Source organism: Macrotis lagotis, chromosome 1 (assembly GCF_037893015.1).
Source record: "Macrotis lagotis isolate mMagLag1 chromosome 1, bilby.v1.9.chrom.fasta, whole genome shotgun sequence".
Taxonomy (NCBI): Eukaryota; Metazoa; Chordata; class Mammalia; order Peramelemorphia; family Peramelidae; genus Macrotis; species Macrotis lagotis.
This window is the reverse complement of record NC_133658.1, coordinates 547,946,512-547,968,903: the sequence shown is the minus strand read 5'-3', so window position 1 is coordinate 547,968,903 and position 22,392 is coordinate 547,946,512. Positions and strand designations below refer to the sequence as shown.

The 22,392-nt window shown below is 34.7% G+C and overlaps 1 protein-coding gene across 2 annotated transcripts in view; it reads right to left on the bottom strand.

The window, feature by feature from the left end:
- Positions 1-13,671: 13,671 nt before the first annotated feature.
- ZPLD1 (zona pellucida like domain containing 1) overlaps positions 13,672-22,392 on the bottom strand; it is a 104,088-nt gene continuing 95,367 nt past the window's right edge. For both annotated transcript variants that reach the window (XM_074233520.1, XM_074233528.1), the window contains 3 exons: positions 22,254-22,362; positions 15,502-15,531; positions 13,672-15,005 (listed from right to left, as the gene is read on the bottom strand). In XM_074233520.1, the coding sequence (XP_074089621.1) occupies positions 14,830-15,005; positions 15,502-15,531; positions 22,254-22,362 (315 nt within the window). In that variant the 3' untranslated portion in view covers positions 13,672-14,829. The remainder of the gene's footprint in view (positions 15,006-15,501; positions 15,532-22,253; positions 22,363-22,392) is intronic.

Sequence of the window (22,392 nt, the reverse complement as noted above, 5' to 3'; positions counted from 1 at the left end):
ACTCATGTTCTGATGGTGAGAGAAAATTCCACAAGAAAGGGTTATTTAATGCCTTAACAAAACATCAAAATGAACATTACTCAATTAAAATGGAGGTATATTTGAAATGGAGTGTAATCTAACCACCTTATCCTATCAATAAGAGAACTAGACCTCTGGGGGTTTAAGAGACTTAGCCAAAGTCACATAGGCAGTAGGTACCAAAGGCAGGATTTGAACCTGGGTTTTCGGATTCTAGAAACGATGCTCTTTCCTCTGTACCAAGCTGCCTACTGCTTGATGTTCTTGAAAAGTTTCTACATCTATTTCCTGAACTATTCCTCCCACAAATCAGCATGCAGGGGCAGTAAAATCAATCTGAAAATTGCCTTTATGTGCAAAAAAGCAACAATTACATGAATCTTTTTCTTGGCAGTAAAGGGCAAAGGTGTGGGTAGAGAGGTGAGGGTTTGAGGATCACTCAATAAAGAATAATAATAATAATGATAAATGTGGCAGAAATTTATTTATTATTTTAAAGGGTTAAGAAAGAGGGGAGGAGAGAAGAGCTTTGCAGTTATCATAAAATATCAGGCAACAAATAGCTCCACTGTGGGGGAAGAGGTCTGAATATAATTTTCATCATTCACATAATGAAGATGATGGTGCTTATCAGCTGTTTTCTGGAGCATAAACTCATTTTCTGTGTGAGCCTGGCTGTGTGACCATAATGAATGCAAGTTATGTGGGGAAAACAAATGCAAACATGGAAAACAATGAGTCAGAGAGCTCATTCATTATTGTCAATAGGCCCCAGAGTTCCTGAAATCTGCTTAATGTGATGCCATCGTACAGTTTAGAGAGGGAAGAGAAGTCATTGTGCATTGTGAAGTATTTACACAGAATAAAATGTTCAAGTTGCTTAGGGATAAATAAAGCCCTTGACTTGTGCTCATTTCTGTCTCTGTCTCTGTCTGTGTCTCTCTGTCTGTCTCTGTCCCACTCACTCTCTCTTGCTTTCTCTGTTTCTGTGTGTGTATATGTGTTCCTCAGGCTCTGTCTCAGTCTTTGTTTTTTGCTTTTTTGATCTAAGTGCTCACTGGATTGGAGACAAAGGATATTTGCAGCAGAAGTTAAAAGAAATGAGAAACTGAGTACATTATCTATAGGGAAAGACATAAAAAGTATTCACGTTAAATAACCAGATGACCAAAGTGAATTTTTGGTTTCCCCATATATTCTTCAGTGCTCAGTTTTGTACCACCAAATATAATTATGCTACTCTTTCTACCTTTATCAAGGCATTATACTGCTCCACTCCATGAAACTTTTCAATAACTCCCTATTTATATAGGAGTATTCTCTGAAAAGGGGCTATGGTTTCCTAGAAGGCAATTCTAAGTGGTCGTGGCCTGCCCCAGAGTGGGATGAAACAATGAGAGGAAGTAGAGATGGCATCCCATCCTTCAATCACAATAGTCAGTCATAAAACTTGATTCTAACACAACTCTTAACCTAACAATCCCACAATCACCTTCACTCCACCCTTTTCCTGCTGTACAGAATCCTGACCTATCTCTCTTCTTAGCCAGGTATCAGTATCTCAGGGAACTTATAACTTAAATGGTACTTGGGTGCCCACAGATGCAGCTGTTCAAGATGATTTGGGAAAATTTCTCCCTTTCCCAGTCTTAGAGAGGAAAATTGAAGAGTTATATTGCTATAAGGAGCTCTTTCTACTGCTGAAAGAAAAGATTCTGTCCCTAGTACCATGGTGACAGAAATATTTGGAAGCACAAGCTTAGTGTATCCATTTGGACATGATCCATAGTTCCATAGGTGGATTATCACTGAAGGTAGCAAGGTAAATTTTTCCTCTCATCATTGTTGCTTTCACCAATTCCCTTTTGTTATTCACAATGCTTTGAGGAGTCTCTAATACATAATATGGACACAATAATACTTGGATTGATTAAAGCAAACAGTCTTGATTCTTGTTGAGATTGAAGATTGGTAGCTTCTCCTGGAAAAAACAGATTGTTTGGTTTTTCATCTCTTTCCATGATGATCAGATCTCATTCTTATGGTACCTTATTCTTCTTTCTAAATAAACCCTTCTGAGCCTTTCCACATAAGCCTTGCTGAATGTAGGATAGTAGAATATAAGGAAAATTATTATTGAAGTATACTTTGTACAATGACTAAAAGTCCTGTAAGAACAGGCTAATTTGAATTAATTTCTCATATGACACATTATACCTAAATTAAATAACAACATGCTGCCATGTTTACCAAATTAAAACATTTTTATCATTTTTTTAAAGTAACTAGGTGGTGAAATAGAACCTTCAGATTAAGAATCAGCCAGACCTGAATTCAAATCCAGCTTCAGACACTAACCAATTGTGTGATCCTAGGAAATCCACTTTCTTTCTGCCTCAGTTTCCCATATTTCACTTCTTTATATATCCCCTTCACTTAGGAAAATGCCTGGCACATAGTAAGTGCTTAATGAATTTTTATTGAGTGATTTTTTGAAGCATTAAAATTTTCTTTTTTGAGGTGGCTAGGTGGTACAGTGGATAGAGCACCAGCTCTGGAGTCAGGAGTACCTGAGTTCAAATCCAGCCTCAGACACTTAATAATTACCTAGCTGTGTGGCCCTGGGCAAGCCACTTAACCCCATTTGCCTTTCCAAAAAAATTTCTTTTTTACAATATTTTACTTTTCTTACTTACATGTAGAAACCATTTTACCATTTATTTTTTTAAAATTTGGAAGTACAATTTTTCTCCTTTCCCCTTCCTGACACAGTAAGCAATTTGATATAGGCTATACATGTGCAATAATGCAACACCTAGTTTTATATTAGTCAAGTTATGAAAGAAAGCACAGACCAAAATAAAAGAAAAAAATTTTAAAAATTAAAAAATATATATTTGATTCAAATTCAGATGCTATCTGCTTTTTTTTGACATGGCAATCAGGGTTACACAACTAATAAATGTCAAGTGTCAAATGGCTTTGAACTCAGGTCCTCCTGACTCCTGGGCCAACACTCTATCCATGGCATCACCTAACTGCCCATCAGTTCATTTTCTGGAAGTGGAAAATATTTTTCATCATGAGTCCTTTGGAATAGTATTGGATCATTATATCACTGAGAATAGCTAAGTCATTTACAATTGATCATCATACAATATGATAGTTGCTGTGTACAATCTTCTGGTTCTGCTCACTTGACTTTATATCAGTTCATATAATACTTTCCCTGATTTTCTGAAATCATTCTGCTTGTCATTTCTTATAATAAAATAGTGTTCCATTACAGTCATATACTATAAATTTTTCAGCCATTCTCCAATTGATGTACATTCTCTCAATTTCCTATTCTTTGCCACCACAAAAAAACTACTATAAATATTTTTGTATATTTAAGTACTTTTCCCTTTCTTAAAATATCTTTGGGATATAGACCTATCTGGGATATAACTAGATTAAAAGATATTCACAATTTTATAGTCCTTCGAACATAGTTCCAGATTTCTCTTCAGAAAGGTTGGATCAGTTCCCAACTCCACTAACAGGGCTTTAGTGTCCCAATTTTCCCACATCCCCTCCAATATAAGCATTACAATTTTCAAGGAAAAAATTGTTACAATAACATTAGATATTTCCTAAGGAGTATACAACATTCAAGGTTTCAAATCAATAAAAATCAAGAGGAACCCTCCAGTGAGAACAGGGACAATGTCAAGGTTTAAGTTTATAGGTACCAATACTGTTCTACTTTGTGTAGAAAACCTATTCATTTAGCTACGTAAAATGATACAAAACTAACTAGAACAACTAGAGGCTCTTTTGCTCAAACCATTCTAAGCTACTTTGTTTCTTATTAGCTATCAAAATTCCTAAAATCAGTAGAATAGAATAAAGGTCTGTAAGGAAATCAGGGGTACAGAAGGAGTTAGAATAGCTTAGGTAACTCTGTCTGTATGGCATAATATAATTAGAAGTTTCGAGGGAGTATATTATCCTGTAAAATTTTCACTCATAGGTAATCCTTATGGAATAAGGAATATGGAATAGCCATAGGGTAGCAACAAAGTATACATTGGTGAAGGAATCCAAAAAGGAAACCTAAATGGTACAAATGAAAATCAACCTACTTTTCTCACTTCTCAGTTGGCTTAAAAATATTTACTTTAGGGGTGACAGAGTCAAGATGGCAGTGTGAGGGCAGGATTTCCCAGAAGCTCTCTTCTAAAATATTCCAGAAACCTTAAAATTATGGCTGTAAATTTAAGAGAGGCAGAATCCACAGAAAGACCCTGTGAAACAATTCTCCAGTCTAAGGTAACTCAAAAATCTATGGGAAGGCTCTGTTCAGAAGGTGAGGCAGCACAGCCAGAGTTGCAACAGAAGAGTGAATGAGCTCCTGCCTTCCAGGTACAGCCCCCTGGGTGTCTGGGCTGGTGGTGCCAGCTCCTGGCAGTAGAAGTGACATCCAGACTTCCCAATCCAGGGATCACCAAGCACAATTTGGAAGATCAGTAGAGAAAACTCTGCCAGAGTGAGCATGGACCGTAGGACAGTGTGGCCCTCAGCAAAGACCCTGTCTGGAAATGGAGGCAGACATACAGAGTCTTCCAGCAGGGTGCTACCATCAGCTACTTCCAGAGTGCTTAGCCCATGTAAGATAAGAGGGCTGGGGGAGACTTTCAAGACCTCTCTGCTATCCCTTGGACTTGATTCTGTGGTTTCATCCATATTCAGACCCTAGCATAGCCTGGACCCCCCATTGCCAAAAAGCAGGGATCCTCCTCACAGCTCCAAGGCAGAGGGATGTACTTGTTGTCCTCCACAGACCAGAGCACAGGCAGGAAAGCAATCAAAGTCTCTCATAAGACACTGAAGGGACTACAGTCCTTACAGGGGTGTCACAGTAACATTCAAAAGCTCAGAAAAGCACCTCAAAATCAGGGCATAGGCTGGGGAAATGAGTAAACAGGAAAAAAGAACCTGACCATAGTTAATTACTTTGATCCCATGGAGGATCAAAACACACACTCAGAAGATGATAAAGTCAAAACATCTGCATCTAAAGCCTCTAAGAAAAATATGAATTGGGTTCAGGCTAGGGAAGAGCTTAAAAAGAATTTTTGCAAAATGAAGTAAGGGAGGTAGAGGAACATTTGGGAAGAGAAATGAGAACAAAGCAGGAAAATCATGAAAACCAAGTAGCTACTTGGTGATGGAGACACAAAAAAATGCCAAAAAAATAACATATTAAAAACCAGTTTAGGTCAAATGGATACAGTAGTCCAAAAAGTTAATGAAGAGAAGAATACCTTAAATCCAGAATTGGACAGATTGAAAAGGAGATAAGTACTCTGAAGAAAACACCTCCTTCAAGTGTAGAATAGAGTTAAAGGAAGCTGATGACTTTCCAAGAAATCAAAGAACAATAAAACAAAACCAAAAGAATGAAAAACTAGAAGAAAATGTGAAATATCTCATTAGAAAAACAACTGACTTGTAAAACAGATCTAGAAAAGACAATTTAAAAATTATTGTGCTACCTGAAAGTCATTATCAAGAAAAGAACCATGACTATATTTTTAAAGAATTTCTACAGGAAAATTGTCCTGATATCCTAGAAGTAGAGGATAAAATAAAAATTGAAGGAATCCACTGATCACCTCCTGAAAGAGATTCAAAAAAAAGTAACTCCCGGGAATATTATAGCCAAATTCCAGAAATCCTAAATCAAAGAGATAATATTCAAGAAACCAGAAAGAAACAATTCAGATATCATGGCACTGCCATTAGGATTACACAGAATTTAGCATCATCCACAATAAGGATTTGTAGGGCTTGAAATATAATATTCCAGAAGGCAAAAGAACAATGAGAATCAACTATCCAGCAAAAGTGAACACCCTCTTCCAGGGGAAAAGATAGACATGCAATAAAATAAGGAACTTTCCAACTTTCCTGTTAAAACAACCAGAGCTGAACAGAGAGTTTGATCTCCAAGAACAGGATTCAGTTGAAGCATAGAGAGGGTGGAAGAGAAGCATAAATTATAAGGAATTTAATGATGTGAATTGCTTATAGTTCTTCATGGGAAGATGATACTGATAACTCAAATGAATTTTCTCAATTAATAGAGCAATTAGGAGGAGATTACTTAGTCAAGGCACAGGAGATAGCTGAATATGAAAGAATAATATTATAAAGATGGTATCTATGGGTGAAAAAGGAATGAAAAGGGAAAGGAGAGGTAGAATGGGCTAAGATATTTTATGTAAGAGAGTCAAGAAAGTTTTTGCAATAGAGTGAAAAGGGGAAGGTGAGGGGGAATGTGTGAGCCTTCGTTCTCATCAGAAATGACTCAGAGAAGAAACAACATACACATTTAATATGGTATAGAAATCTCTTTTCCCTAGAGGAAAAAAGAGCAGAAGGAGATGGGAGAAAGGGGATAAGGAGAGGGGGGAAGAGGTTACAGGTGATAGAGGAAAGGATCATGGGAGAGGGTAGTCAGATAAAACACACTTTGGGGGTTTTTTTGCAAGGTGATAGGATTGGATGGCCTGTCTGGGACCACACAACTGGGTAGTTGTTGATTGACTGGGATGCGATTTGAGCTCAGGTTCTCCTGGCTCCAGGGCCACTGCTGTGTTTGCTATGCCACTAGGTTGCCCTATAGTGTACTTTTGAAAAGAGACAAAGTGAAAGGAGAGAGAAAATGGAATAAATGGGAGAGGGAAGGAATGGATGGAGAAAATACAATCAGCAATAGCAACTGTGGGAAAAAAATATGGAAGCAATTTCTCTGATGAACTCATGATAAAGAATGCAATCTACCCCAGAGACAGAGCTGATGATATCTGAACACAACCTGAAGTACAATTTTTTTTCTCTTTCACTTTATTTTTCTAGAGGTTTTCCTATTTTTGTGGTGGGGGGGTATGCTTACCCTTACAACAAGACTATTTTAGTAGTGTATAAATAAATTTTTGAAAAGGTAAAAAATATAAAAAATAAAATAACAAGAAAAAGATTTTTTTTTACTAAGGGCTTTTGATTCACTTTTAGGTTTTTGATTTCTCTGTGCTTTACATTCTTTCCTATAAATCAGCTTGAACCTGGCTAATAAGTATTGTCACAAAGTGTAATGCCAAAGATTTATGATTTCCCCAAAAAGAAAATCAGGATTCTCCCACTTCCCTGGACCTGGTCCTGAAGATTGAATAGGCCTCTGCTTTTCTCAGAGTGCCCATTCTTTGCAATCTCTATTGGCATTCATATTAACTATGCAATAAGGATTTGTGACAGCACACAGAAGAAAGATAGTGGTATATAGGTAGTCATGGCTCAGTGCTGCTAATTGCAATAAACAAATAGGTGTTTCACTCTATCTTTTCATGGAAAGAAGTCAGGGTAGTAGCTTCTTTCTCTAGCATGGAATAAGAGGAGAAGGATATTAATCTTGGATCATCTCACCAAACCTACTCCAATCAGCTTGACCAAAGTCCCCATTGCCAGCTGCAAAAACATGTTAGTTTTTTTTTAGGGAAAAGAGAATAAATCTGGAGCCCCAGATAAATACTCACCTCTGGAACATACACATGAATAAAATGTTTATTAAGCAGTTACTACATGCAAAATACTATGCTTAGCATTAGGAACACACAGAGAAAAGTAAGATAATCCCTGCTCTGCTAAAGCTCCCATTCTAAGGGTCTGAGGGAAAATTATATATATATATATATATATATATATATATATATATATATATATATATATATATATATATTTAAGAGTTCAACTGATAGTCAAATGGGAAAATCTCATGGTCCTTAGGGTGAAGCAACAAAGCAGATTTTAACACATCTTATTTAATGTAATTATATAATGTCACTGTCAGGTAAGGCATTCAACTAGACTTGGATCCAAAAGATCATTCTAGAAGCTCTTTCCTTGCTCTTTGAGTCATCAGTGCTACAGATGACCACAAAATCTGGCCTAGACTCCTAAGATAGCAGACAAATGATAAACTCCAACCTTCAACTCATCTTCCTCCCCTCAATATTTCTTCTGGCAATCTCTACAAAACTTCCCAGAAGCCCAGTTCTTTAATAGTAGGGATTGAAGATTCTGAGGAAGCATCTCTCCTAATAGGCTTCCAGCTAGAATGCCAGATATCAAATTTTCAATCAGTTCAATTTGAGACACTTACTAGTTATGTGATGCTGGAAAACTCATTTAAACTTCTATCAGTCATAATATCTTTATCTATAAAATGGTGATAATAATAATAGCTTCTACTTCTTGTGAGGATCAAATGAGATCATGTATATAAAATACTTTGTAAAACTTAAAGTGACATAAAAACAATGGTTATCATTATTATCATCATCACTTCCATGATGATAAAATGCATAATTGTAGCAATATTACCTTTCTGATGATATAATATCCTAGCTAGCTAATAGGAATTGGTGTGATGTATTCTACTTAAGTATCTTGTTTGTAGGTTGTAATATTTCACACAATTAACTATAAATAGTTCCAGCTAGCTATTTGTAGCCAAACAAAGTAAATTGGAGCAATCTAAAAGCTGATTGTCAATGCAGTTTATCACAGTTATGTGGATAATTTCTTATTAGATGCCTAGCTTCTTCATGGAAATGTTGGTTTTATGCAACTAGGATTTCTGATGATTTCTATCCATCCAATATCCATAGAACTCCATAAAAAACTTGTTAAATATCAGTGAATAACTATATCAATCTAAAGTAGTTTGATTCCAGATAATAATACTCTCTGCATTAATTCAACATCAACAGGCACTGTATCATAGAACTTTCAGAATATTAGTGAATAACTATCTTGAATTTGTTTCTTCATTCCTTACAATATTAATTCACTCCATTACAAGAAAATATGTTCAACCAGATATTTAAATCAATACAATTCATTTGGAAAAACATATTCTATCATGTTATATTCATACTTTATAATAAATTATCACTTTTCCTAATATGAACATAGTAGAAGATCTGAATTCAAAGGTAACCTGAGGTTCTCACTAGCTGTGTGCTGGGAAATGTCATTCAACCTCCATCTTCATTACTTTCTCATTTGTAAAATTAGGATAATAGCAACAACTGCCCAGAATCTTTGTTAGAATAAAATAATATTTATGAAGTATTTTATGAACTTCAAATTGCTGGTAAATTCTAGCTATTCTATCAATGAAATCTCAAGAAAAACTTTTGTGTGAGAATTGGTATAATGTCAGAAGTTAACTGTATTCCATTTAGGTATCTTTTTTGGTCAGTTCCAGTATTTATAGAAATAATTGCATCTTACTATTTACAGTAATACTTTTAAAATAGCATACTATAGGGACCACATTAATAATATATTTGATTTCAATGATATAGCTGGTTTCCTATTTAGTTATCAAATTTCTTCATGTAAATATGAGATTTCTACAAGAAATTTTGTCCTTGTCCATATCCCATCTTCTCTTGATCCTTATCACCCAAATATTAAAATGTTTTCATAATAATAGTTAACTATGGATCAGGCACCATGCTAAGCACTTTACAAATATAATCTCATTTAATCTTCACAACAAGGTTGTGTTATCATCCCCAGATGAACAAACTAAGGTTAAGTGACTTGCCCAGGGTCACACAGATGAATAACTGAAGGTGGATTTGAACTTGGGTCTTCCTGATTCCAGGTCCAGGGTTCTATATACTTGATCATCTAACTATCCCACTAGCATATCTTCATGCATTTTTCAACTCTTTCCAATAAATATCCTAATGTTTGCTGAGACAACAATATTAGAGCCTCAGAAAGTAATATTAAAAGTAGGTAAATTTCAGTGGGTATCTGATTCTTAGTATATAGCCAAAACTTTACTCACTTCTTTAGTTCTAGTAGGTTCTAAGCAGTTTATAATTCAATAAAATAACCACATTTTCCTGGTGAAACAAGCATGGAATTCTCAGAAACTTCAAAGAGAAAAATCTGACATTCCTAGAGGCACACGGGAAGGTGGAAAAATTAGTCTGAAAGCAATGACCTCTAAGTGTATCTATACCTGGTCCAAAGCAGAAAGTTAAGTTTTTGGTGAAATGTTTCCAGTAGAACATTGGATTAATTTCTGTTTATTCATAATGAATTTAGTAAGGTATGATCTGAAAGTTTAACCTACCATTAACTTTCTAGAATCCAAGAGGGATACTGGACAGTATTTGTCATATTCTGTTCCTGGAAGTTAAAGAACATATTTTGTTGTCCTATCTAGTCTTACTATAGAAAAAAAGTATATAATAACATCAATATCAAAAGCTCTTTAAATTAAAATCGATATTGTTTTTAATCTTCTAACCTAAAAATCTAGTGTGTAATTAATATCTTTTAAAAACAAAACATCATGTGTCCCACAAGGTGATTTTTCCATCTTAGTCCATAGTTACTATTTTTTTAAAGGAAAAATATATAAAATTTCATGATGGTAAGAAAAAAAATAAGTTCAGGACCCACATCTCTGAGTCAGAAGTTCCTGCAAGATAGGTTTTTTTTTTTTAATCAGAACATTCTCAGGATCTTATAGTGCTAGTTGATTAGTCAACCCAGCAGGATTATTCAGTAATGGATTCAGCTTTGGGCAATGTTAATATAGCTTTTTTAAAAAAAAGTATTAAAACTAACCTTGAAACTAGTATGACAATCTTAGATTATCACTATACGTAATAGTTCTACTTTTCTACATAGAGAGTGTAAGAAGAAATTGAAGTCATTATCTAAGAGATCATTCTCTTTTTTTTCTTTTTGTGTCTGAACTATCAACTACTTGAAGCAAAGATCTTTTTCAAGATTAAATTATCTAGTTAACAATTTTGATTCTTTGTTTTTCTTTTAAGAAACAGAGTGTTTTATGGATCAAGTTAACTGAACCAAATTCTCCAAAAACACATTTATTTGTACAAACCTGTGGGAAAGATTAAACTTTTTTCATTCCCCATCCTTGCTATAAGTAGTTAATATAAGGTTGGTTCTGAGAAAAAAAAACTATTTTATTACATTTATTATTTCTCCTTTTGTAAATTGGCAGAAACTACAGTTGTTTACCATTAAACCTTTTGGCATGATAGTCACATATATATGACAACATTCCCATTTTTCCACATTTTATTTTCTATAATTGTATCAGCTTTCAATTTTGCAAGCCAGTGGCTACATTTGTCAACTGCACTGAGTTGTCCTGGTACTGTTAATTCTAGGATTATATATTTGTTTTCATTCCAAAACTATTTGTTCATTATAAATACAAAGATGTATCACCAGTGTTAGTTATAAAAGTATAATACAATCAAGGGGAATGGGAGAATGGTACTTTAGAGTGCTGGAAGGAACCAGCAGAAAGGTCACTAGCTCACTCTAGTCTCTTTCTGGTATTATTTTTAAGGTGACTTGCATTAACCAGGAGCTTAATAGAAGTTAAAAGGAACCTCCACACCCCATTTCCAAGCAGTTTCTATGCAGTTTTACTAAGCAGAGTCATAAGCATTATTAAATGGACTTAGATTTATGACCTAGGGATATGATAGAAGAAGAGGAATTTTAGCTCATAGCTCAGTATTTGGATTAGAAGAATCTAATATGGTGGGAGAAACAGAAATACTCAAAAGTTGGTCTTAAAATGTCTAAGGTTTCCTTAGACTGGCTAAGATCTGCATCTCAAAAGGGCCAAACTATAGGCTCAGTACAGGTAAAGGGCTGGCAGAACTCTCAGACCAAGAAAGAAACCACATACCACTTCAAGACCAACAGATAAAATCAGCATTATAAAAAAAAGTTAACACTGATATCTGGTTTGTTTCAGGGATATTCTAGATATTAAATATTTCTTAGTAGTGAACATCTTTTCCAAGTTAGAAGCTTGGGTTTACTTTATAGATAGAGGTATAACATATGTATATAGATAGATAGATAGATAGATAAATAGATAGATAGACTGATTGATATAGATAAAGATATAGATATGTATAGATATAGATGTGTATATATAGGTGTAGATATATGTAGATATAGATATATATGTATATAAAATTGACAGGGGTTCTTCTAAATATATTTAATCCACACAAAAGCTGCTCCATGTGGTAAGAAAAAAGTAACCTTAATTTCATATGATTAATTTTTGTTAAAATCATAAATACACATACATTTTCTCAAGAGGTTCATTTAAAATTATTTTATTAAACAATCATGTTTTATATGTCATCAGACCTTACCCCTGATGTATAAAAAATAAGTCCACCAAAAAAACCAAGTTTGAGGTATTGAAACTGAAAGAAAATATGCACAATGTGGTTTTTCTTTAAAAAATATGTTTACATTCTAGAAATGAATATCATTTGGGGGAAATTACCTTGCACTAATAGGTTGTGGAAAGTAGAGACATATAGCTAGTATTACATTACACCATATACCTCTAATTCTGCTGGTTCATGTGAAAAAAAGAGGTATAACCAAATATAGCAATACAGAATAATTAAACAATTGTTAAAACTGCAATTATTCTAAAAGTTTAGAAATCAACTAATAGGTATATCTTACTTCAGATATAATTGTCATTCCATCTGTGGAAATTTATTCAATCAATGTATCCATGACAATCCAAATTCATGATCAAAAGCAAATTGGGGATTAGGCTTAGGAAATACAATTCTGCTACCTTAGGACATGGGATTGTATAAGTAGCATAGTCTATTTTTTCTTTAGAACATCCTTCCTCCCCTCCTCTCCCCCTCCCCTTTCAAGGAGGAAGGGAATTTATTAAAACAGAAAGTTCAGGATGATCACCTTTGGGCTGAATTAAAACAATACAAGATAAAGGGGAGATTGGAGACCTTGAAAGACTTAAGCTTTTCTCTACATTCAAGGTATTAACCAGATGCTTGCAAAATTCTTCACCTTGTCTGGGCCTTCCCAATGAAGTGGAGGGTTGAAATTATTATGCAGATAATTATGCATAGAAAAGTACTTTCTCCTGAAACATACAGATAAATTGTAGGAAAATTAGGTTTGGGACCCAAATAATCTGGAAAATTACATTAATGTTCCCTTTGAGCATGTAAGCACAGCATTTTATACAAGGATTCTAGTAATTTGCATCTGGCAAAGTAATTTAGGTCCTGAACAACATGATAATTTATGGGTAGGAATTATTCTATTCCCCCCCCCATGCAACTATTACTTTGAAAGTGGTACTTGACAGCATTTGGATCTCCAGTAGCCTGTCTGGTACATGCAATAAATGCTTTCTGATTGGCTGATTGATTGACAAGGCACTGTAGAAATCACTCTTGCTAGGTCATTTTATTTATCAGTGATTAAGGAAAAATATAGGGTTCATGTACTTTATTGCCTGCATGTCTCCTAAGAGTGGGGCGGGGGAAACTAAAAAATAAAAACAAAAACAAAAACCCAACAAATATAAAATGGCTGGTCAGAATGTTAGGGCTTTTTGTCCTAGAAAACTTTTAAATTACATATTGCAAAATAATAATGGAAAGAAATACTGTTGAATCCAAAGGATGTGACCTCAGAAGACATTGTAAACAAAGTATCTTCAAGAGTTTATTTTGCCTTTGTAATAAATGTTTGTTGAGTATTGTAGACTGGCAACAGACTTTTGGTGATGAAAATTTTCTGTATAAACCCAAGGGATAAAACTTGCCTAGGAAGTAGCATTCAATCTACTTTGTAGAAGTAGATATGTCACCATAGATCCATCAAGGATAATTGGGCTACATGGTGGAGAGAATTTCTTCTCCATTTTCTGATTTGATTTGAGAAGGGGAAGAAGGAAAAAGAAGAGGAGGAGGAATGAGACCAAGGCAATCACCACAGTTGAGCTATTTATCTCAGAAAATTGGTCCAGTTGGGGCTCTCTCTCAGAGCAAGAAGGATAAAAATGATCCCATTCATTCTTATGTAAGTAAATAGCAACCCTGGGCCACTTAGTATAATTTGGAGGCTACCACTCTTTTTCACTACTCACTGTAGAAAATGGATACTAGAGGCTACACAATACATATCTCAGGAGGGTCCTAGAAAATGAACTGTTGCCAGCTGTGGAAATCAGAATCAGCCCAAAGCACAGGAGGTTAAAGTGAATAGCTATCAAGTTTTCAGATTGGCTGATCTAATTAAAATGGAATCCCCAAGCCAGAAGAAGCTGTAAGCAACTTCAGCTTTAAGAGTATATTTGGAACTGTCTCACAGGGTTTTACTGGAGGAAATGGGGTGGGAATGACAGATGGAGAGTAGGGAAGAATGCATCTGATTCCCCAACCTCTTCCCATACTCAGTGGCAGGGCATTATTCCCATAATCCGAGATAGTGAGAGAGAGAGAGAGCAAGAGAGAGAGCAAGAGAGAGAGCTAGAGAGAGTGAGTGAGAGAGAGAGAGAGAGAGAGAGAGAGAGAGAGAGAGAGAGAGAATGGATCTCACAGATGAGAAGAAAAAAAGGCAGTATTTCTGTTAGATTTAAGTCCTGATTTTCTTTTTAAACTTTCAGTTAGCACACCCCAGGCAACAAAGAGGTCTGATCACAAACACGAATGACAATAGCAATATAGACTAAATTCTTTCACTACCACCATCATTACCAACTGCACAATAAAGTCTAGTAAGACTACAAATAGAAAGAGCTGGTATTCAGTGCTGATGGAACATTGCTTCAGTCCATGTACAATGGAATCACATGTTATTGAAGGCAGCTCCCCAAATGTGAGAAAACTGTTACAGTTAATCAAAAACTGGATTTCTTATACCATTCAACACTAGACTGTCAGACCCCTTCCTATGCAGGAGGGTCAGAGAACACATGAGAAGGGAAAAGCTCATGACTCCCAAAATGACTAATCCTGATATCAGTGCACTGGTGATGGCATTCAACTGGAAAGGAGGCTCACTGGAGTAACCTGTGAAACAAGGAAACACAGAAATGTAAAGACCTGCCATGTTATCACCCTCTGTGAATTCCTACTGATATGTCCCAGCACCCCACAATAACAAAAGTATTAGTCTAAGAGGCACATGAATTGGGGTCTAGTTTCTAGCTTCAGTACTGAAGCTAGAATGGTCTTTTGACTATTGAATTTCACTGCTTTAAGACTTAATCTCCCTTGTCTATATACTACAGATAGATTTTATTTTTAATGGTTTTATTGATTTTTAGATGTCATTATCCTCTCCCAACATGATTACAAGCTATCACTAGAGTCATCCCCTAAAATAGAAAAATACTACAAACCAACAACTTAGCCATGGGAGAACCTGTTCCTCATTCTATCCCTTATGCTCTAGCTCCTCAATACTGTGAGCTTGATAATCAAATAACATAATATAATAGAAAATGGATTGAAATTAGAGTCAATGCAATCCATTTTTACATTAACTATATTTAGATTAACTTACCAAGCTGTGAATTGTTTGTGGGTGTTTCATCTGAAAAAGAAAGAAGAAATACATTACATATTTTGGTCACGGATGAGTTGAAGCTGCCTCCTGAGAGCTGATAAATTTTCAAAATGAGCATTTACATCTCTAAAACCAGCAAATGCTAAATTCTAGGCTTGATTTACTGGTTTTTTTAGATTGCCTTAACTTAAAAATATGAGGGACAAAATGTTCATAATGGAGACTAAACTTAAAAGTATTAAGTTTTTTCCCCCCTCCTAAGAGAGATTATCAAACATTTAACAGACATTTACCTTAATTGGTCCCATTTTCTTCCCTTCTCACCTTCTTCAGGAAGGTTAATCTATAATCTTCTTTCCTCATTGTTCTCACATCCCTCAAACTGTCACCCACCAACATACTAATACTATCCTTAAATAGATGTCAATTCATTCCTGTCATTGCTGATTCATCACTTTCTGACAGACAGGTCAGAGAAGGTATTAATTGTATGAGCTGATTTCATTTTTAATGTGTTTATAGCTAACTTTTTTAATGTTATAGTCATTATTTAGTGTCTGTTATACTGCAACATGCAAAAAATTCTTCCCCTAGCCTATTAAACTATTAGCCTATGTGGAAAGAAAATGTACACTTAATAGATAAATGAAAGAGAAATCTGAAATATGATTAGTTTGTGTTTATTTGTACTTGTAAATCAAAGCAAGTTGACTTTTCCTTATTCAATTCATTTTTTCATTTCCAGTTTTACCACTGTTGATCTGTAACTGAAATTCCTTGAACTTGTATTGTGTGAAAAAGGTAAAGGGGGGGATGTTTTATCCTGATTAAAGTTTGTGTAATATTTCTGGAATCATTGGTCAACTCTTCATTTGTCAAAACCCCAATGATAGTAAAGAATATATGTTTAAATCAAAGCATATCAGTTTCTTTTTCTTTAAAAAATGGAAAAAATAAAGTGTGGCAAAAGTTATTGCATTGATCTTAGAAGGAAAGAATACTGAGCTCAATTTATCTAGCTTTTGATTATATTCAATAAACATTTATTAAGCACTATTTGAAAAGACTTCAAATAATGGAACAGTCTAAAGACATTTCATAACATTACTGAAGTCTTTTAGTTTAAATCCCCTGATATTTGAGTTTTAGCAAAATAAATATTTGTTCTGGGGGATGTTATACTTTAAAAAGTGAGCTAGTCCTCTAACTTTGGTTGGTCCTATTAATAGATGAAAAGCAAGAAAGGCAGGTAGGCAACTAGAATACATAGGCTTAGCTTTGCCTCTATGCATCTTCTCCACCCTTGCCTCAAACTACTCATTTACATGACAGAATCAAAAGGTTTAGAGTTTTAAAAAAACTATGGAGCCACAAATCCCAAAATCATTTGGTTACTGGATAACTAGCCCTTACACAAAACAATGATCAGGGTTTGTCTAGATTTCAGGAATTAGTGAGATCTCTGATACAAAGATGCTAGCCCCTGACCTAGAAAGTTTAGTCTATGGCTTTTGAAAAATATAAGATCACAATAGAGGTCACTCTTCTTATTAGAAAAAGATCTAAGCTTTGACAGAAACCAGAGAGAAGATTCTTAGTAATGTATCTCCAGCAAAGCAATGCCTAGCAAAACTCATGGGATACTACATGTCCAGAAGAGCAAAATGCCACAAACTATCATTGAGTAGAGAATACATATATTCCTTCCATAGGAACCTTTCTTTCTCTATGACCTGACCAATTATGTCTATATGACCCTATATGTCTACTCTTCCCATTAAATTCCTTTATTTGGGGGAAGAAAAGGTTTATAGAATGGCAAATTTTATTGCTACTTCTCTTACTCTGTATTTCAATAATTTCCTCTACTTTGAACTAGTTTCATCTTCTGGCAATGGGATTGGTGGGAGCTTGTGAATTATGGTTTTAATGGGTGAAACCTTGAACGTGGATAACTGGTTCTAGGAAACCTGCTCCTCAAGTCAGGGGATGCATCCAATTAATATAGATTTAAAATGCAAAATTCACAAATGTATATCAAAAAATGCCCAATTTGCTTATTGCTTATAACCAGTATTGCAGGAAAACAGGAAGATTTGCAATTATTTTCTATTATGTTATTACCTGATCCTCTTGCTTTTCTTTTCCTCCACCTTTTTTTTAAGGTATACCAAGCTTTGCATTATGGAAATATTCTTTCCTCCTGGTGGTTTTAAAAAAACACTAGGGGAAGCAGATGAAACTGGGAAATAACATGATAACAGCTTGGAATACTATGCTTGATGGGCACTTTGAAAGAACATAGATGGATAAGAACCACTGGAAAGAAGGCAATAGAAGCAATGCCACAGGCCATTACAAAGCCAGTAATGACAGATAAGCTGTCTTGCTTTGGTTTCTCCCATAAAAATGGCTGAAGCGCATTGAAAAGATGTATAACATCTATGCAAAGACATATGCAGAATGAACATTTCCTCTCTTGACATAAGTAGGCAGCAATTAAAAAAAAACTTTACTAACCATGCGGTAAAATGACACATATTTTGAATTCTTTAACAGTCTCCAAACATTTATCCTTATACTGTGTTGTATTTGGATGGAACTACATAAAGTTATCAAAATGCCAACAGAACAAGAATTATGATTTGACCTTCTGCAGGATATCAGGGAACCATGCTCAATTAGAGAATTAAAAATCAGCTCTTTATTTTATTATATGATCATAGTACTTTTCTTTTCATAAGCCTGTTTCTCCTTTGTGTTGTCAAGAAAGATTTTAAATTTATTTATCTATATACACTCATCTGGACATAGATTTAAAGTTGGAATTAGATCTTAGAGGAAATTGAAACCAACATTCATCATTTTACAAGTGAGGGACAAAGAGGTTGAATGGTTTTTCTAGGGTCACATTGGTAGTCAGTATTTGAGACAGGTTTTTACCAGGTTGAACTGACCCCATCTCTAATACTCTATCCCACTCTAGCTATAAATTTATAAGCATAGCAATATGCAATATATGTTTGCTTTTCCCTTAGCTCAGTATTCCATATCTCCTGCCTCAATGTCTTTGCATAAGCCTTTTCCCATTCCTGGGAAACATTGTTTCATTATCTTCACCTCTTAGAAAATTCTTGACTTCTTTCAGGGTTCACCTTAACTACTCCCTCCATGAAAGGAAGGATCTTTCCTGATTTGCACATTTTTATTCCTCCCTCCCCACTCAAATTACTTTATATTTATGCTTCCATTTCTATATTTTATCTCTCTTTGGAATATAACCTATATCTATTTTGGCTAGAATATACGCATGTATATTATTGCATATATGTGTTGTGTGCACATGTGAATATAGGGATGTCTAAATTTAGAGAGAGAAATAGAAATAGATACAGATAACACAGATAAAGACAGATACAAACACAAAGAAAAGTAGATGTAGAGAGAGCAATAAATGAAGATATAGAGAAGATACATGGACATAGTTATACATGATATATAGATTATAGACATAGATATAGACTGTATGCACCAAATATCTTAGTTCAGCTCTATTAAAGATTGAAACAGAAATAAAACTCTTGAGATTTCCTATTTAAATATACAGTTGAGTTTATTTTTAGTTATCCCAAAGAGTGCTTGAAATATTAGTTCTTGTCTCCTTGCCAGTGTTACATATCATGATGAACAGTACCTCTTTCCAAATACATGGACTTTATGATGTCCTATTGGTCTTAAAAAATAGATAGGAAAAACCTTATGTGTATGATTCAAATATGAGTGTTGAGAAATTTGACACTTTTAATAAGCCAAAAGCAGACATTAAAAAGAAATAAGAGAGGTGAAAGAGACAAAGAAAAACCAGTACAGCCTGGTATAATGGAAAGAACTTTGGATTTGAAATTGGAAATCTGCATCTGAATCTCAACTCTGCTGCTTACTACCTATGAAGTCAATTCCCTTTCTCTATGCCTTGGTTTTCTCATTAGCAAAATTAGTTTGTACTAGGCGGACTCTGAAGACATTTTCAAGCTATAAATATTGCCTTGAGGTACTCAAGGGCAAGAAAAATATACCAGCTTGTAGAACTTACTGTAAATAACATGCATATGAAAAAGAAGTTTGGTCAAGAGATCCTGGCTCTGGGATGCAGGAAGGATGAAACAAATACATTAAGGCAACATTGAACTTTTAGGACAGCACCTTCTTCCTGAACCCAATGCTTCTACAATTATTCAAAAAAGACCTTGTTTTCCTCAAGGAGTGAGAGCTGAAAAATAGAATCTGAGGTAGGTCAAAAAGGGGCTCCAAAAGAAGGCTGCTGTGATTACTATACCTGGGCAAACCTAGACTCTTCTACTGTGTTGTGAATCTGTAATTTACCTGTATTGTGAAAGTCCTCGTATTCAAGTGACACAGTGCATTTTTGTCAGTTAGGGAGCTGAGTTTGCATTCATTTTGATATCTTATTATAAAAGAAACCCATTGACAATAAGTAAGATTCAAGATGGTTGTAGTCCCTAACTAATTATCTTAAAAAAAAAAGAATTCTCTTTTAATCCTTGAGTAATAGTAGCAGAGGTAACTATTAGTTAATATAATGAGTATGCTGTTCAAGGGTCATAATTCATAATGATCGTAAGGTCCCTAACCTAGGGTCTATCAATTTGTTTTTTAATACTTTCATAACTATAATTTCATTATAATTGATTTCCTTTATTATTCTATGTTTTATGTAAATAATATTTAAAAATATTATTCTGAGAAAAAGTCCATGGACTTCATCAGACAGTCAGTAGTGTTCCATGGTATTAAAAAAAATAAAGAATTCTGATGTATAGTTAATTATACCTAAGCTTTGTTTGACTCATGTAAAAGGAGGCATTTCACTTAAGAAGTGTGGGTGGGAGGAGGGATGATCTCCATATACATAAAAAGGGCTAGTTCCATCTATAGATCACACAGTTCCATCTATATATTTCCCATTTCAATTCCCCAAAGCTGAGCCTGACTGTGCTTCCCAGAAATTAAAAACATTTTCTATTGTTCCCACTCAAAAGCAATTCCAAATATTTTCAATGCAAACTGACTTCATTCTGTGTAATTCTACGCACCAATTCTGCAGAGAGGCACAGAAATAAGAACTGGGCCTTTCACAAATTACAAACCAGTATTTTTCAAGCCACTCAAAAGCATGTACCAGATCCTCAGGGAGTCTGCACCAAGTCTGAAATTTCATAGTTAATACATTGCTACATTATTGGAGAAAGAACCTAGCAGCCCTTTACTATATACAATAGCACATTTTCCCCTCGTCATCATAAATTATAGACGACTAAAAGGATGTCTTTGTTCCTTCAAACTTTACAAATGAAACATTCCACCTTCTTGCTGAAGGAAAATTTCAGCTGAAAAGCAGCTGTCATGAGAAACTGAAATAAGAGCATGATAAGAGAGAATGACCAACATTTTAAGCCTAAATCAATGCACAAAGATGAAATGAGGAACTGAGGCAATTATTTGGATAACTTAATCCAAAAACATTTTTGTTTGAGATTGCTAAATTTTTCTGTGAAATATGGTTTTCTTCAGACACAACAACTAAAATATTACATTAGTTTACCTAACCTGAGGCTAATATAAGTATAGACAAAAATTTAAAGAATAAAAAAAGTCTACTCTAATAATTTAGTTATATGCCCTAAGCCAAATCTGAATCACTGAAGGACCTTTGAAATCATCTTTGAAAGCCAGTGATTTTTATTATTGGCATGAGAGTCAGAGAACTTGGAGTTGAAGCTAACCCTGCTATTTGTTACCCATATATGTATATAAGCAATCTCATATAAACTTATATAATCATATATTATTAAGCAAGTCACTCGACTTCTCTAAGCCTCATTTTCCTCATTTGTAAAATTAAGGGGTTGAATTTGGTAATACTCAAAATCTCTTCTTGCTACAAATCCTATGATCTAATCCTAGACTTTTGTTTTATGTATGAAAAATCTTCAATGCAAGAACTTAAATAATTTATCCAAAATCATATAGCCAGGATTCCTGACTTTCAATTTCATAATTTTTATATTATTCCAAAGAGCTCCTAGGTAACCAAGTGGCCAAGTGGATAAAACCCTGGGCTCAGAAACAGGAAGATTCATCATAAGATAAAATCATATCTTGGATATTTACTGTGTGACACCAGGCAAGTCAATTAACACTGCCTCAGTTTCCTCGTCTTATATGAGCTGGAGAAGGAAATAACAAACTACTTCAGTATCTTTATCAAGAAAACCCAAAAATTGGATCATGAAGAGTCAGATAAGACTGAGAAACAACAAAACATGGCCTCTTCATTTAACTAATGGAAAAAAATCATGAGTTCTTCCCTGTATCCCACCTCAATGACTTTAAGCATAATCATTCCTCTTCATAAACATGTAAGAAGAGATGATGTATATATATATATATGTGTGTATATATATATATGTATCCTCCTCCTCCTTCTTCTTCTTTGTCTCTCTCTCTCTCTCTCTCTCTCTCTCTCTCTCTCTCTAAGACCCTTTATATGAAAGTCAAATAAACAAAGTACCACTGTGTAATTAGAGGGTTAGAGAAGCCTGAAGGTTTAGCTTATCTTTCAGTTAATTAGTTCCTTTTAGAAATGATTCTGCACCCTTCTAAGAAGCAAAATAAGTTTTCAATTTGGAAATTCCTATGAATACAAGAAAAAGCAGGAGCTGTCCTACCACTCCGGGTAATTATGGGGCCAGCAGAAACAACAGCATTTCCTGAGGTGCTCTGTGGGCTCCATGTTGTCCTCCTCCCCACGTCTCTTCTTTCTCTGGGATTGCAAATCTGAGGTGTGAATGAAAACAAATTAAATTT